Source organism: Schistocerca nitens, chromosome 1 (assembly GCF_023898315.1).
Source record: "Schistocerca nitens isolate TAMUIC-IGC-003100 chromosome 1, iqSchNite1.1, whole genome shotgun sequence".
NCBI lineage: Eukaryota > Metazoa > Arthropoda > Insecta > Orthoptera > Acrididae > Schistocerca > Schistocerca nitens.
The window spans coordinates 239,129,848-239,144,903 of NC_064614.1; the positions used below are offsets into that span (position 1 = coordinate 239,129,848).

At 44.4% G+C, this 15,056-nt stretch overlaps 1 protein-coding gene across 1 annotated transcript in view; it reads right to left on the reverse strand.

Annotated features, from left to right (window-relative positions):
• The window catches only part of LOC126235203 (uncharacterized), a 90,200-nt gene that overhangs the window by 4,449 nt on the left and 70,695 nt on the right, over positions 1-15,056 (reverse strand). Inside the window, exon 4 of the mRNA XM_049943937.1 lies at positions 10,642-10,855. Within this exon, the coding sequence (XP_049799894.1) occupies positions 10,642-10,855 (214 nt within the window). The remainder of the gene's footprint in view (positions 1-10,641; positions 10,856-15,056) is intronic.

The window sequence follows — 15,056 nt, forward strand, 5'->3', positions numbered from 1 at the left end:
AGGCGGATTAGAGAACTACGGTCTAATGCGTAGGCTGCCGTTAACACCACAACACAGACGGCTTCGTCTGGAATGGTGCCGTGACCTGGGAGCATGAAATTCTGATGAAAAGCGTTGCACTCTGTTCATCGAGTAATCGCGGTTTTGCACTACTCCGGATGACCATCGTTGGCGAATATGTTGAGGACCTAACGAGAGATCCTATTCTTCCGATGTTGTGAGAGCGGTGTTACTCCTCGGTTCATAGTGTGGGGAGCCATAGGGGAAGACTTCAGGTAATCATTGAACGGACTGACGGCAAAACGGTACGTCACGTGAATACTGCGTTGTGATGTGTTACTTCTCATGCGACTTTATTGTGGCGCCGCTTTACAACAGGACTATCCTCATCCACAAACTGCACGTGTCTCTATGAACCGTGTGTAATCTTCAGGTACTCCTGTGAACAACAGTTTCTGTATATCTCTGTATATCTCCGTCCCAGTGACAGCATCCAAGATATCAATGACCAGTTACGACAACTGCCAGCCATTCTACCTCAGGAAAGGAGACACTCCCAAACATGGATCCTGGCCAGAGGGTGTGCAACGCCTTACTTCATATGGCCTCATACTGCCAAAGTCAATATAAATTTGACTCGATTTTGTAATCACTGAAATAAAATCACATACCCTCTCTATCCGTGAATTTTTATTCCCTTTTTTCTAGCGCTTCTGGATGTTTCCCTTGTTTTTGTCAGACAGTGTATTTTAAAAATTACAACTAATGCTCTTGTTTGAGTGATGTACAACACAGGTAAAGTTACAATTGCCGATCTAAATAAATAGAATAATCGATTACTTGTCTGCAGGTGGCACTTAGGATGCGCTATCAGTTGGCGAAACGATATTTTGGATAAACGTATTAGCCATCAAGATTAGTAGGCCAACGGTAACATTCACTGACAAGTAATATTGAACAACAAATAATATTACAACAAAGTAAGAAGTTAGGGATTCCCATTCTCAGTTTATACGTGCTTCTCTTCCCACACACTTGTTAACATGTGGTATTATGTGTGTGTTAACTCGTATTGTCCTGATTTAGCGATTAAGTGGAAAACTGTGCAAAAAGGAGACAAAAAATAGCACACAGTAAACATAAATGAGATTTTCAAGAACTGTCAAGGATTGCTGAAGGACGGACCAAATAAAAAGTGATAATGTCCTGACAGAATTGGGTATTATAATTTAAATGAGAAGACTGAAAAATGCAGAGAAGAATGGAGACAACACCTCGAGTGCGTGGATGAGACAGAACACCAGACGTTATGAACAAAGTCTCAGGAAGGAGAGATGTAGGACGGCCGAGAAAGAGGTAGAGTTAATTATGTGAAGTCAGAAGAGCCATATTGCCTAACCCTTGAAGTGCAGGAGGAGGAGGAGACTGTGTAAGATAATAATATTTTGCTAACACTAGACAAATTAAGTACTATAGGCATCTGTTGGATCATTTTTGTGGACGTTAAGGGTAACCATCGAATTTGCAAACAGTTGTAAATAATAAATTCCTCAGTTCATGATTAAGAATTTAGCTATTTCATATTTTATATATTTTCCATTTTAAATCGGCGAAATGCAGACTAATGTACTGAGGAATGACAGAAAAGAGATTCGAGTGAATCTTATAAAAATATATAAAAATTGGGGACACTGTGGTTGACGCAGTATAGAAACTCGGGTGTCGAGGAAACAAAATAACACGTGACGGATGAAGCAAGCAGGACATAGGAAGCAGACTAGTTCGGTAAAAAAGGGAATTCGTCAGTCAAAGTACTCTTGTTGCACCATATATCAAATTCCCTCTGCAAGTTCTTGTACTGGGTAAAGCCTACCAGTCACGAGCTGTGAACAATGGCAAACTGCACTACGAACATATCACAGACGACTGGGTATAGTTTTTCACGCTCGTACCACCAACGTCGATGCTGGGGCACACGATCTCGTCAATAAGCGCCAATTTGGAAGAGGCCTTGCACATTTTCTTCTAATAACAGGTAACTGGGAATTTAGTCTTTTAAAATGTACAATATCGATTTCGCTAGGAGGGGCCATATGTTGCCACGTTCGTTTCAAGTACGCTCCCGAAGTTTCACTGGGAAGCTGTTACACATTCTCCATTCAATCCCGATCCCTCCCCATGCGATTTCCATACTTTCTGAACCCTGAAGGAATTTGTGGTCGTCAATTCTCTTCGAAACAGGAGGTGCACGCCTGTGATAAATCATGATACAGCAAATATTTTTCCTTCGAGGAAATGACTATTTGTCTCGCAGTGGAATGAATGTAATAAAAGTTGATTACTTTTCACCACCATCATTGTCATCATCTGCTTCCAAGGATTAGGTATTGTAGTCACCTGTTGTGGTCTCTATCATTCATCTATCTATCCATCTATCCATCCATCCCACACAAGGTGTATCTACTTCTCTCTTTCCGTCGGCCGACAACTCAATATCCTCTTTCTATTTTCTATCATTCTACCAATATGATCTTTCCATTTCATTCACTTCTGTCTTTTCATGAACTGAAAAGAGTTGTAAATCTGATCTTATCGTTTCATTCATTATTTTATCCATTTTACTACAGCCCCTTCCATATCTCATGAACTTCGTCTGTTGCCTGTATACGTCATGTATCTTTTTTTTTATACTGTCTTATATATGCCACACCTCATAATCACTCACTATGGATATAATGGCTTCTTCATTATTCTCGAGGGTTTTTAGTGCCGAAAATGCTGCAATTTTTCTTTTTCAGGAAGCTATTCAACACAGAGGGCGCCTCATCAGTGACCATTATTTTCATTATGATATTGTTGTCCATTCTTTGTTTCGCAAGCACCCAAGGGAAAATTTTTTGGCGCTGTTGGGATCGTTTGGCTTCAATTCTTATGTCAGTTGGATTTTATCGGCTGTCCATATACAAGAGAAGATACACCCAGAACTTCATAGAATTTCATTTATTTTCCGTTCTTGTTTTCTTTCCAAAGTTCTTCCAATTGCTCTACATATCCTCGGTATTTGTTAACCTTCTCAGTTTCTTTGTCATAGTGATAAATAATATCACATGCTATATATCTGACGTGGGATACTTGTTCTCAAATTTTCACATTTATTATTATTTTCGATGTGACTGCATTCCTTCCTCTGAAAGCCATTATTTTTTTCTTATCCGCAGATATAGTTAAACCGTAATACATCTCGTGTTGGCTCAATCTGTATACTTCTGTTTCTAAATTATCCCCCCCCCCCCCTTTCTGCAAAATTCGCTGGTCATCAGCATATAACAGAGTATTTAATGGTGCGCTAGATCTTATTTTAATTCCTGACTGTGTCTTATCTTTCCACTATATAACTATGCCATCAGTATATAAATCAAATAAAGTGGGTGTCAGAGTACACCCTTGCCGAATACCTTGACTTATTAAAATTTCATCTGACATTTTCGAACCAGGACTTATAACTATATTGGCCGGCCGGTGTGGCCGAGCGGTTAAAGGCGCTTCAATCTGGAACCGCGTGGCCGCTACGGTCGCAGGTTCGAATCCTGCCACGGGCATGGATGTGTGTGATGTCCTTAGGTTAGTTAGATTTAAGTAGTTCTACGTTCTAGGGGACTGATGACCTCAGAAGTTAAGTCCCATAGTGCTCAGAGCCATTTGAACCATTTTTATAACTATATTTGCATTTATATATAGAGTCTCTATGATATTAATAAGGTGTTTATAAAAACGTTTCATTTCCAACATTTTCCACAAAAGAGGTCTTTTTATCTCATCAAAGATTTTCTCATAATCAACAAACGTTAAGTGCTTTTCGAAGACGGATTCCCGACGTTTCCAACTAACTTGTCTTATTATGAGTATGTCATCATTACACGAATGTGTCTTTCTGAAACCTGATTGTTCTTTTGAGGTTATTGCATCAGCGATTGATCGTAATCTTTGATAAAGAATTTTCCTATAAATCCTAAATCCTGCTTCAGTAGACTTATTCCTCTATAATTTCCTATACCCTTCTTATTGACTTTTTAAAATATAGAAATAGGACTGAAATTCAGCTATGTCCATACTTCAGGTACTGAACCGTTCTCCCAGTGCATATTTAAGAAATGGATGAAGTAAAACTCGAAAATGATTCCTCCACATCTGATTAACTCAGCATTAATGCCCTCTAGGCCAGTAGATTCCCTTTTTTTTGCATTTAAGGCTGCTTTAAATTCTTTTATGTGTATTTGATATACAGAGTTACTATCAGTTTTTATGGAATAAAATTATTTGCTATTTTCAACATACCATACATTCATGTAACAGTGTGTCCATTGATTTTCTGTTATCATATTAATGGCTCCAGTATCTTTCTCCGTTTTATTCATATGACCCACAAGTTTAAATCCTATATTCTGTCTTTAGCGAACGTCATCTTCAGAATCAGCAATAAATCTTTCCGAGGATTCACTGTAGTACCTTTTTATTAAATTCTTTGTTTCATTTCTTTTCTGTTTGTATATTTCCCAGGCTTCATTTGTTCATATTTATAAATAGGCGTTTGTTGTTGTTGTGGTCTTCAGTCCTCAGACTGGTTTGATGCAGCTCTCCATGCTACTCTATCCTGTGCAAGCCTCTTCATCTCCCAGTACCTACTGCAGCCTACATCCTTCTGAATTTGCTTAGTGTATTCATCTCTTGGTCTCCCTCTACGATTTTTACCATCCATGCTGCCCTCCAGTACTAAATTGGTGATCCCTTGATGCCTCAGAACATGTCCTACCAACCGATCCCTTCTTCTAGTCAAGTTGTGCCACAAACTCCTCTTCTCCCCAATTCTATTCAATACCTCCTCATTAGTTATATGATCTACCCATCTAATTTTCAGCATTCTTCTGTAGCACCACATTTCGAAAGCTTCTATTCTCCTCTTGTCCAAACTACACTCCTGGAAATTGAAATAAGAACACCGTGAATTCATTGTCCCAGGAAGGGGAAACTTTATTGACACATTCCTGGGGTCAGATACATCACATGATCACACTGACAGAACCACAGGCACATAGACACAGGCAACAGAGCATGCACAATGTCGGCACTAGTACAGTGTATATCCACCTTTCGCAGCAATGCAGGCTGCTATTCTCCCATGGAGACGATCGTAGAGATGCTGGATGTAGTCCTGTGGAACGGCTTGCCATGCCATTTCCACCTGGCGCCTCAGTTGGACCAGCGTTCGTGCTGGACGTGCAGACCGCGTGAGACGACGCTTCATCCAGTCCCAAACATGCTCAATGGGGGACAGATCCGGAGATCTTGCTGGCCAGGGTAGTTGACTTACACCTTCTAGAGCACGTTGGGTGGCACGGGATACATGCGGACGTGCATTGTCCTGTTGGAACAGCAAGTTCCCTTGCCGGTCTAGGAATGGTAGAACGATGGGTTCGATGACGGTTTGGATGTACCGTGCACTATTCAGTGTCCCCTCGACGATCACCAGTGGTGTACGGCCAGTGTAGGAGATCGCTCCCCACACCATGATGCCGGGTGTTGGCCCTGTGTGCCTCGGTCGTATGCAGTCCTGATTGTGGCGCTCACCTGCACGGCGCCAAACACGCATACGACCATCATTGGCACTAAGGCAGAAGCGATTCTCATCGCTGAAGACGACACGTCTCCATTCGTCCCTCTATTCACGCCTGTCGCGACACCACTGGAGGCGGGCTGCACGATGTTGGGGCGTGAGCGGAAGACGGCCTAACGGTGTGCGGGTCCGTAGCCCAGCTTCATGGAGACGGTTGCGAATGGTCCTCGCCGATACCCCAGGAGCAACAGTGTCCCTAATTTGCTGGGAAGTGGCGGTGCGGTCCCCTACGGCACTGCGTAGGATCCTACGGTCTTGGCGTGCATCCGTGCGTCGCTGCGGTCCGGTCCCAGGTCGACGGGCACGTGCACCTTCCGCCGACCACTGGCGACAACATCGATGTACTGTGGAGACCTCACGCCCCACGTGTTGAGCAATTCGGCGGTACGTCCACCCGGCCTCCCGCATGCCCACTATACGCCCTCGCTCAAAGTCCGTCAACTGCACATACGGTTCACGTCCACGCTGTCGCGGCATGCTACCAGTGTTAAAGACTGCGATGGAGCTCCGTATGCCGCGGCAAACTGGCTGACACTGACGGCGGCGGTGCACAAATGCTGCGCAGCTAGCGCCATTCGACGGCCAACACCGCGGGTCCTGGTGTGTCCGCTGTGCCGTGCGTGTGATCATTGCTTGTACAGCCCTCTCGCAGTGTCCGGAGCAAGTATGGTGGGTCTGACACACCGGTGTCAATGTGTTCTTTTTTCCATTTCCAGGAGTGTATTTATCGTCCATGTTTCACTTCCATACATGGCTACACTCTATACAAATACTTTCAGAAACGACTTCCTGACACTTAAATCAATACTCGATGTTAACAGATTTCTCTTCTTCAGAAACGCTTCCCTTGCCATTGCCAGTCTACATTTTATATCCTCTCTACTTACACCATCATCAGTTATTTTGCTCCCCAAATAGCAAAACTCCTTTACTACTTTGTCTCATTTCCTAATCTAATTCTCTCAGCATCACCCGACTTAATTCGACTACATTCCATTATCCTCGTTTTGCTTTTGTTGATGTTCATCTTATACCCTCCTTTCAAGACACTTTCAAGACAAATAAGAGTCATACGAATTTTTTAAAATATTGGTGGTTATTTCTGTACTTCATATTTTAATACCTCTTTTCTGGTTTGATTCTTTACTTTTCCCTAGTACCTCATTGGCTGTTTTCAACACTGCTGCTTTTAGTCTTTTCCCATACTACTCCAATATCGTCTTTAGTTTCAACCATCTGCAATAAGAGTGTGACCCTTCGTTGATATAAATTGCTTTTGCTTTCTTTCTGGCGAATATGAACTTATTATTTCAAGTTTTGGCATTGGGTTTTCTTTACATTTGATTGTTCCCTCCATCCTATACTTACATCTTTGGAGGGACTAGGAGGTGATCAGAACTTATTTCATCCCCTTGAAATACCTCTAAATGCATGGACGATTACTTTTGAAATAGTAAACAGTGTGCTCACATGCTTTCGATCTGTATCATTTTCATTTGACTGCCCCTCATAATGACGCGAAATATTGCAAATCGCATTTTTGATTTCCCTGGAGGCTCTCTGATAAGGAACCACCCGCAGGTATTTAGTTTCGGGTTCTGGGTTCCAGGATAGTCGTTTAGTAATACAGATACTTGTCTTACCGCGGTAAACGTTTAACGTTAATACGTAGATTATAAAAGAGCATTTAAATGTTTATATTCGTCAATAACTCTAAGAAATATTGAAAATAATTTCTTTCGTAGCAGGTGGATGCCGTTAGATAGGCAAATTGGCACTGGGACTGTTAGCTGTTTAGTAATATACGAGGGCGTTCAGTAAGTAATTCAACACTTTTTTTTCCTCGGTCAGTATCGGTTGGAAAAAAAAGCGGAATTTGTTATGGAACATTGTAGAGTATTCCTGCTTCAGCCCAGTATAGTTTCACGAAGTTCCGACACATGGCACCACTATACGTAGCTTTCAACATGGCAATTGTATCTGAGGTGCATTCCAAGCAGATAGCTCTCACTGAGTTTCTTTTGGTGGAAAATCAAAACATCGCAGATATTCATAGGTGCTTGCAGAATGTCTACAGAGACCTGTCAGTGAACAAAAACACGAAAAGTCGTTGAGCGAGACGTCTGACGTGATCACAACAAGGTGGCACAAACCTGTCCGGTCTCCCGCGAGCCAGCTACCCGCACACAGCTGTGACTCCTGCAATGTTTGGACGTGCGGACACTCTCATTCGAGGTCATGGATTGACACAATCAAACGCCTCGCTGCTCAACTGGACGTCTTTCTTGGTAGGGCTGACACATTCGTCCACTAGCTGGGGTGCCAAAAGTGTGTGCCTGTTGGATTCCTCGCCGCGTAGCAGGGGACTATAAGAGCAACTGAGGACCAACTGTGCGATACTGCTCGCGCGTTCGAGGCTGATCGTGACAATTTCTTGTCGAACAGAAGCTAAGAAATATCGGGTCATCTTTTCGGACCAGAAACAGAACGTCAGTGCATGGAGTGGCGGCAAACCACCTCTCTTCCGCAGAAAAAGTTCAAAGCCACCTTTTCTGCCGGGAAAGTCATGGCAACGGTCTTCTCGGACTCTGGAGGCTTTAATCTGTTTGATGTCCTCCCTCTTGATGCAACGATCGGTTCTCAAATGTACTGTGCCACCCTCAGGAAATTGAATAAAAGACTTCAGCGTGATCGTGGTCACAGAAATGCAAAAGGACTTCTCGTTGTCCATTACAACGCAAGGGCTCACAAATCTGCGCACCTGACAGGAACTCACAGAACTTTATCGGACTTCTCTTCCTCAACCAGCCTAGAGCCCGGCTCTCGCACCTCCATCTGTTTGGCCCAATTAAGGGTGCACTCAGCGGGAGCAGTACGTGGGTGACGAGGAAGGTATTGACTCGGACGTCGCCCCGTTGAGTGTTACCACGGGAGCATACAGACCCTCCCAGTAAGGTGATCTAAGGCCGTCGTATTGAACGGATCGTTATGATGAAAAAATAGGTTTTTGAAGGCAAAGAAGTGAAGAATAATGTGATTTACTGGAATCCTGAATAAACCGACCTGCTTTCAGGAAAATATGAGTTGCATTAGTTATTGAATGCCCCTTGTAAGTATGCGGAGTATGAGCTGTTTTTCTTAAGACAATCGAGAGGCCTAGTAACTAGAGATGGGTCGTCCATGAGCTAACGGGTCCAAGGAACGGTTCATAAAGATGAACGGAACGAGCGATAAACGAATTCTAAGGAACGGTCTTTCACAGTTCACTTCGGTCGCGGCTTGCTACTTATAGTTCCCGGGAACGGGAAACGGTCGGTCTCGTTCCCGCAACGGCACGTCGGCCGGTCTCGTTCCAGCCTCGGTCCCGTCCCCGTCTGTCTCGGTCTCGCTCGGCCGGACTCGTCGTTCTTGGCGTGGCGACTCGTCGCAGTTCCATCGCCGACTGTTCCTAGGTAGTGCAGTATCCGAGTTGTTCGTTTCGTCAGCTGCGCACGCCCATTCTAGATCTGTTTCAAACCTTTTTTTTTTAACTCTAAAATTCTGGTGCTTTTCGTATTCTATTCATCGTCCATGATCGGTAATTAACATGTATTTTATAATTACGCAAATTACATAAAATTACGTGGTATGTAATACATACATGTTCTCAGGCAACAAAACGGCATGTCAGCTTACTTCACTATTTCGACGAACAGCTGAAGAAATACTTGTAAAAAGGCAATATTTCTTTGTTATTACACTTGCAAAGGAAGTCGGCACGGCACACACGAATGACCATTTTCCGTATTTTTTTGATCCAAGGTAAATGAGCATGTTCATTGTTATGGAAGGTAGACCGACTTACAACCGAATGAAGTCCGCGTTCCATAATGTTCCATTTTGTAAAGAGAATATGACTCCAACAATATTATTTCAGTGGTACAGGGTGGTGCACTAAAATTCGGCCCCGAGTACTAGACTCTTCATTGTCGCCTACCAGTCGTCATCTATTGTTTCGAAGTTGTTGTTTGCATTAGCTTATTTGTTATTTGTTCACTGCCTAATTATTACATGTTTATCTACTCTGCTCGTAGCGGTCAACAAATCGTGCGTAATTGGCGAGCGATCTGTACTCGCGGCCAGTTTTTCGGGCGCCACCTCATATAATTTCACTGCGATCAGCCACATGACGCTGTTGTTGTGGTCTTCAGTCCTGAGTCTGGTTTGATGCACCTTTCCATGCTACTCTATCCTGTGCAAGCTTCTTCATCTCCCAGTACCTACTGCAGCCTACATCCTTCTGAATCCGCTTACTGTATTCATCTCTTGGTCTCCCTCTACGACTTTTACCCTCCACGCTGCCCTCCAATAGTAAATTGGTGATCCCTCGATGTCTCAGAACATGTCCTACCAACCGATCCCTTCATCTAGTCAAGTTGTGCCACAAGCTCGTCTTCAATTCTATTCAATACCTCCTCGTTAGTTATGTGATCTACCCGTCTAATATTCAGCATTCTTCTGTAGCACCACTTTTCGAAAGCTTCTATTCTCTTCTTGTCTAAGCTATTTATCGTGCACGTTTCACTTCCATCACATAACGCTACAGTTGGCTAAACGAGAGGTTTTGCAGAATCACGAAAATTACGTGTTTCAAAATTCTGTTATGAATAAAAACTCTGTACTCCAGTGTGTAGAAAAGAGCCACCTCTTGGCGCCTTCCATCTTCAGTCACCTACGCTACTAATTTTCAGTTTTTCACAAGAACCGTGTACCAAGCACAAATGAACGGTGAACGAGTGAAAATGAAAGGTTCTCAAAAAAGAGCGATCACCAGTGAACTAGTTCCGAATGAAGAACGAGTTTGTCCATCTCTACTAGTAACGTAAGTTGATAGCACCCACAAGGAGGTAGGAGGGACAGTAAGGGGGAGAAAAGTGGAGGCTGAGACAGAGTTGGTCGGTGGGAAGAGGCGGCAGCAGCGAGACCCGGACCTGGCGGTGGACGACGAGCGCCCAGTCGCGGGGCCCGAAGACGGCGAGCTCTGCGCCGGCGGCCGCCAGCTGCTGCAGGCCGGCGCGGTGGTTGTCGCCGTGGTGGGCGAACACCGCCGCGAAGCGCACAGACAGCCGCACCCGGCCGCACAGCTGCCGCAGCGCGGCCGCGCACTCGCTGCACGGCGACACGTTCGCCAGCACCGTCACGCTCCTGCAACACACACAGCGCACACACACGGCGCTGCTCAGTTCCTCTGTCTGCGTCTCGACATCGATCACACTTTAAGAAGAAAAAAAATGGTTCAAATGGCTCTGAGCACTATGGGACTTAACTTCTGAGGTCATCAGTCCCCTAGAACTTAGAACTACTTAAACCTAACTAACCTAAGGACATCACACACATCCATGCCCGAGGCAGGATTCGAACCTGCGACCGTAGCGGTCACGCGGTTCCAGACTGTAGCGCCTAGAACCGCTCGGCCACACTGTCCGGCCACACTTTAAGAGACGCGCTCACCGAAAGCGACGATTCGGTAGTTTTCGTACGGTACATAAATGACGAAGCAAGTGGTACTATGACCGGTAGTAACAGTGCCATAACTAGGGAAAGATACAAATGAATGTGTGAGTGAGAACCTGGGAGCAGATTACTTCTCTTTTGTTTTTTCTTGTTTGTGTCGTTTGTTTTCCATATAACTAGAACCGTTCATCATTAAGTGTCAATCCATTACCTATTTTATATCTTTAAGAGAATAGAAATTTCATTTTATACGTAATAAAAAATAATTGAGTGCATAAATTCTGTTCCTTTATGTCAACAAAAGCATCTACTTTTGATACAACAACAGTATACAGCCACATACAATTTGTACACTATGGCCATTAAAATTGCTACACCAACAAGATGACGTGCTACAGATGCGAAATTTAACCGACAGGAAGAAGATGCTGTGATATGCAAACAGCAGTTGACCAGCACTGCCTGGTGAAACGTTGTTGTGATGCCTCGTGTAAGGTGGAGGAATGCTTACCATCACGTTTCCGTCTTTGATAAAGGCCTGATTGTAGCCTATCGCGATTGCTGTTTATCGTATCGCGACATTGCTGATCGCGTTGGTCGAGATCCAATGACTGTTAGCAGAATATGAAATCGGTGGGTTCAGGAGGGTAATACGGAACGCCGTGCTGGATCCCAACGGCCTCGTATTACTAGCAGCCGAGATGACAGATATCTTATCCGCATGGCTGTAACGGATCGTGCAGTCACGTCTCGATCCCTGACTCAACAGATGGGGACGTTTGCAAGACAACAACGATCTGCACGAACAGTACAACGACGTTTGCAGCAGCATGGACTATCAGCTCGGAGACCTTGGCTGCGGTTACCCTTGACGCTGAATCGCAGACAGGAGCGTCTGCGGTGGTGTACTCAACGACTAACCTGGGTGCACGAATGGCAAAACGTAATTTTTTCTGATAAATCCAGGTTCTGTTTACAGCATCACGATGGTCGCACCCGTGTTTGGCGACGTCGCGGTGAACGCACATTGGGAGCGTCTATTCGTCATCGTCATACTGGCGTATCACCCGGCGTGGTGGTATGGGGTGCCATTGGTTACACGTCTCGGTCAGCTCTTGTTCGCATTGACGGCACTTTGAACAGATTTGTTACCTCCCATGGCTCTACATTCGATCCTTGCGAAACCCTACATTTGAGCAGGGTAATGCACGACCGCATGTTGCAGGTCCTGTACGCGCCTTTCTGGATACAGTAAATGTTCGACTGCTGCCCTGGCCAGCACATGCTCCAGATCTCTCACCAATTGAAAACGTCTGGTCAATGGTGGCCGAGCAACTGGCTCGTCACAATACGCCAGTCACTACTCTTGATGAAGTGTGGTATCGTGTTGAAGCTCCATGGGCAGCTGTACCTGTACACGCCATCCAAGCTCTGTTTGACTCAATGTCCAGGCGTATCAAGGCCGTTATTACGGCCAAAGTTGGTTGTTGTGGGTACAGATTTCTCATGATCTATGCACCCAAATTGCGTGAAAATGTAATCAAATGTCAGTTCTAGTGTAATATATTTGTCCAGTGAATACCCGTTTATCATCTGCATTTCTTCTTGGCCTGTAGTGTATATATAATAATTATTTTGTACTCAAGTGAACGTTCTTCATCATGATCAAATGTAAGAGTTTCCCGTTATTACTGATTACCTGAAATTTGTTTTTCAAGAACAGAAAGATGTTTTATATACAAGGTGTACAACTTTGCTTTCGCCGTTTGCCGACAACGCAGATTGGACCTCGGTCAACATAACCTCATTCAAACATTAGTCGATTTGTGTCTGCATCATAAAGTTGTTCATGATTGAAAATGTCAGTCTGCGAGCCTAATTCTCGTCATTTGTTGAGTCTCGTCGAATGTTCTCAAGTACGCCTGGTAAGGACACTATTAGTGAAAGAACGTGCCGTGAGTGGTTTCAACGCTTCAAGAACGGTGATTTTGACGTCGTAGACCGGCATAGTGGTGGAAGAGAGAATGGTTTCGAAGATGCAGAATTGGAGACATTTCTGAGTGAAGACTCGCGTCAAACTCGAGAAGAATTGGCACGATTAGTGGGAGTGACACAGCAAGCCGTTTCAAAACGTCTCAAGGCTATGGGAAAGATTCATAAAGAAGGAACTTGGGTCCCGAGTGCGCTGAAACCAAGAGACGTTGAACGGTATTTGTGTGTTTGTGAACAGTTGCTTCAGAGGCAAAAACGGAAGGGATTTCTGCATCGCATTGTCACGGGGGACGAAAATTTGGTTTATTACGATAACCCTAAACGCAAAAAATCATGGAGGTATCCCGGCCATGCTTCCACGTCGACGGCCAACGGAATATTCACGGCTCCAAGATGATGTTCTGCATTTGGTGGGACGAGTTCGGCGTCGTCTACTGTGAGGTTTTAAACCAAGTGAAACAATCACAGGTGCTCGTTATCGAACGCAATTAATGCGTTTGAACAGAGCATTAAAAGTCGAAAGGCCGCAATACAGCGATAGGCACGATAAAGTGATGTTGTAGCACGACAACGCTCGACCCCACGTTACAAAAGAGGTCAAAACGTACTTGGAAACGTTAAAATGGGTAGTGCTACCGCACCCGCCGTATTCTCCAGACATTTCTCCCTCTGACTATCACCTGTTTAGATCAATGGTGCGTGACCTGGCTGACCAACACTTCCGATCTCAAGAAAAAGTCACAAACGGGATCGATTCGTGGATCGTTTCAAAGATGAAAAATTTTTTCGACGCGGGATTCGTACACTGCCCAAAAGGCGGGAGAAAGTAGTCGCCAGCGATGGAAAATACTTTGAATGATAAATGGTTCAAATGACTCTGACCAATATGGGACTTGACATCTGAGGTAATCGGTCCCCTAGACCTTAGAACCACTTAAACCTAACTAACCTAAGGACATTACATGCCCTAGGCAGGATTCGAACCTGTGACCGTTGCGGTGGCGCGGTTCCAGACTGAAGCGCCTACAACCGCTCAGCCACACCGGTCGGCCTTCGAATGATACATGTTTAACCAAATTGTTTCATTAAAGCCTCAAATGTAGGGGGAAAACTGCGGAAGCGAAGTTGTACACCTTGTAATATAGGAGTGCATAGTTTCACGGCGATATGTACTAATAAAAGTTTCTCGGGCTTCCAGCCGTCATTATGAAACGAGCCTACTATAACGCGAAGATTCGGTTGATGTTGGAGGAGGAGACATCTCAAAAACTGTCAAAGAACCCAGCTTCAAGAATAATGAGGAAGACGTAGGAGCTTCTCAAGATGTCTTCGCTGGAGGAGAGCTCCGTCAAAAATCAAACCTAGGGCACCTCGATCACCTACATTGTATGGCCTTCCAAAGGTTCACAAGAAGAACACTCCTCTAGGCCCTATCGTGAGCACCATTGCATCGTCGACTTAGACTCGCGAAACATCTGGCCAACCTTCTTTCCCCGCACTTTGGTCACTGTGAGCACCACGTCAAGTATACAGTCGACTTCATCACTCGAACTAAATGCCTGCGTCTTGGAGAAGCGGATATTATGGTTAGCTTTGATGTAGGGTCATTGTTCACGCGCATTCCTATTAAAGACTCTATTGATATGCTCTCCCACATATTTGACGACAGTGTTGTGGATTTATTCAAGCATACTCTGACGTCATCGTATTTTTTTGTATGATGGAGAATATTTCAATAAGACGGACGGCGTTGCGATGGGTAGCCCATTAGCTCCAGTTGTAGCCAATCTGTTCACGGAGTACTTTGAAAACATCGCTTTGAACACCGCTCCTGAAAACCCTATTTGTTTTTATCGTTACGTCGACGACACTTTCGTTGTCTGGTCTCATGGACGTTAAA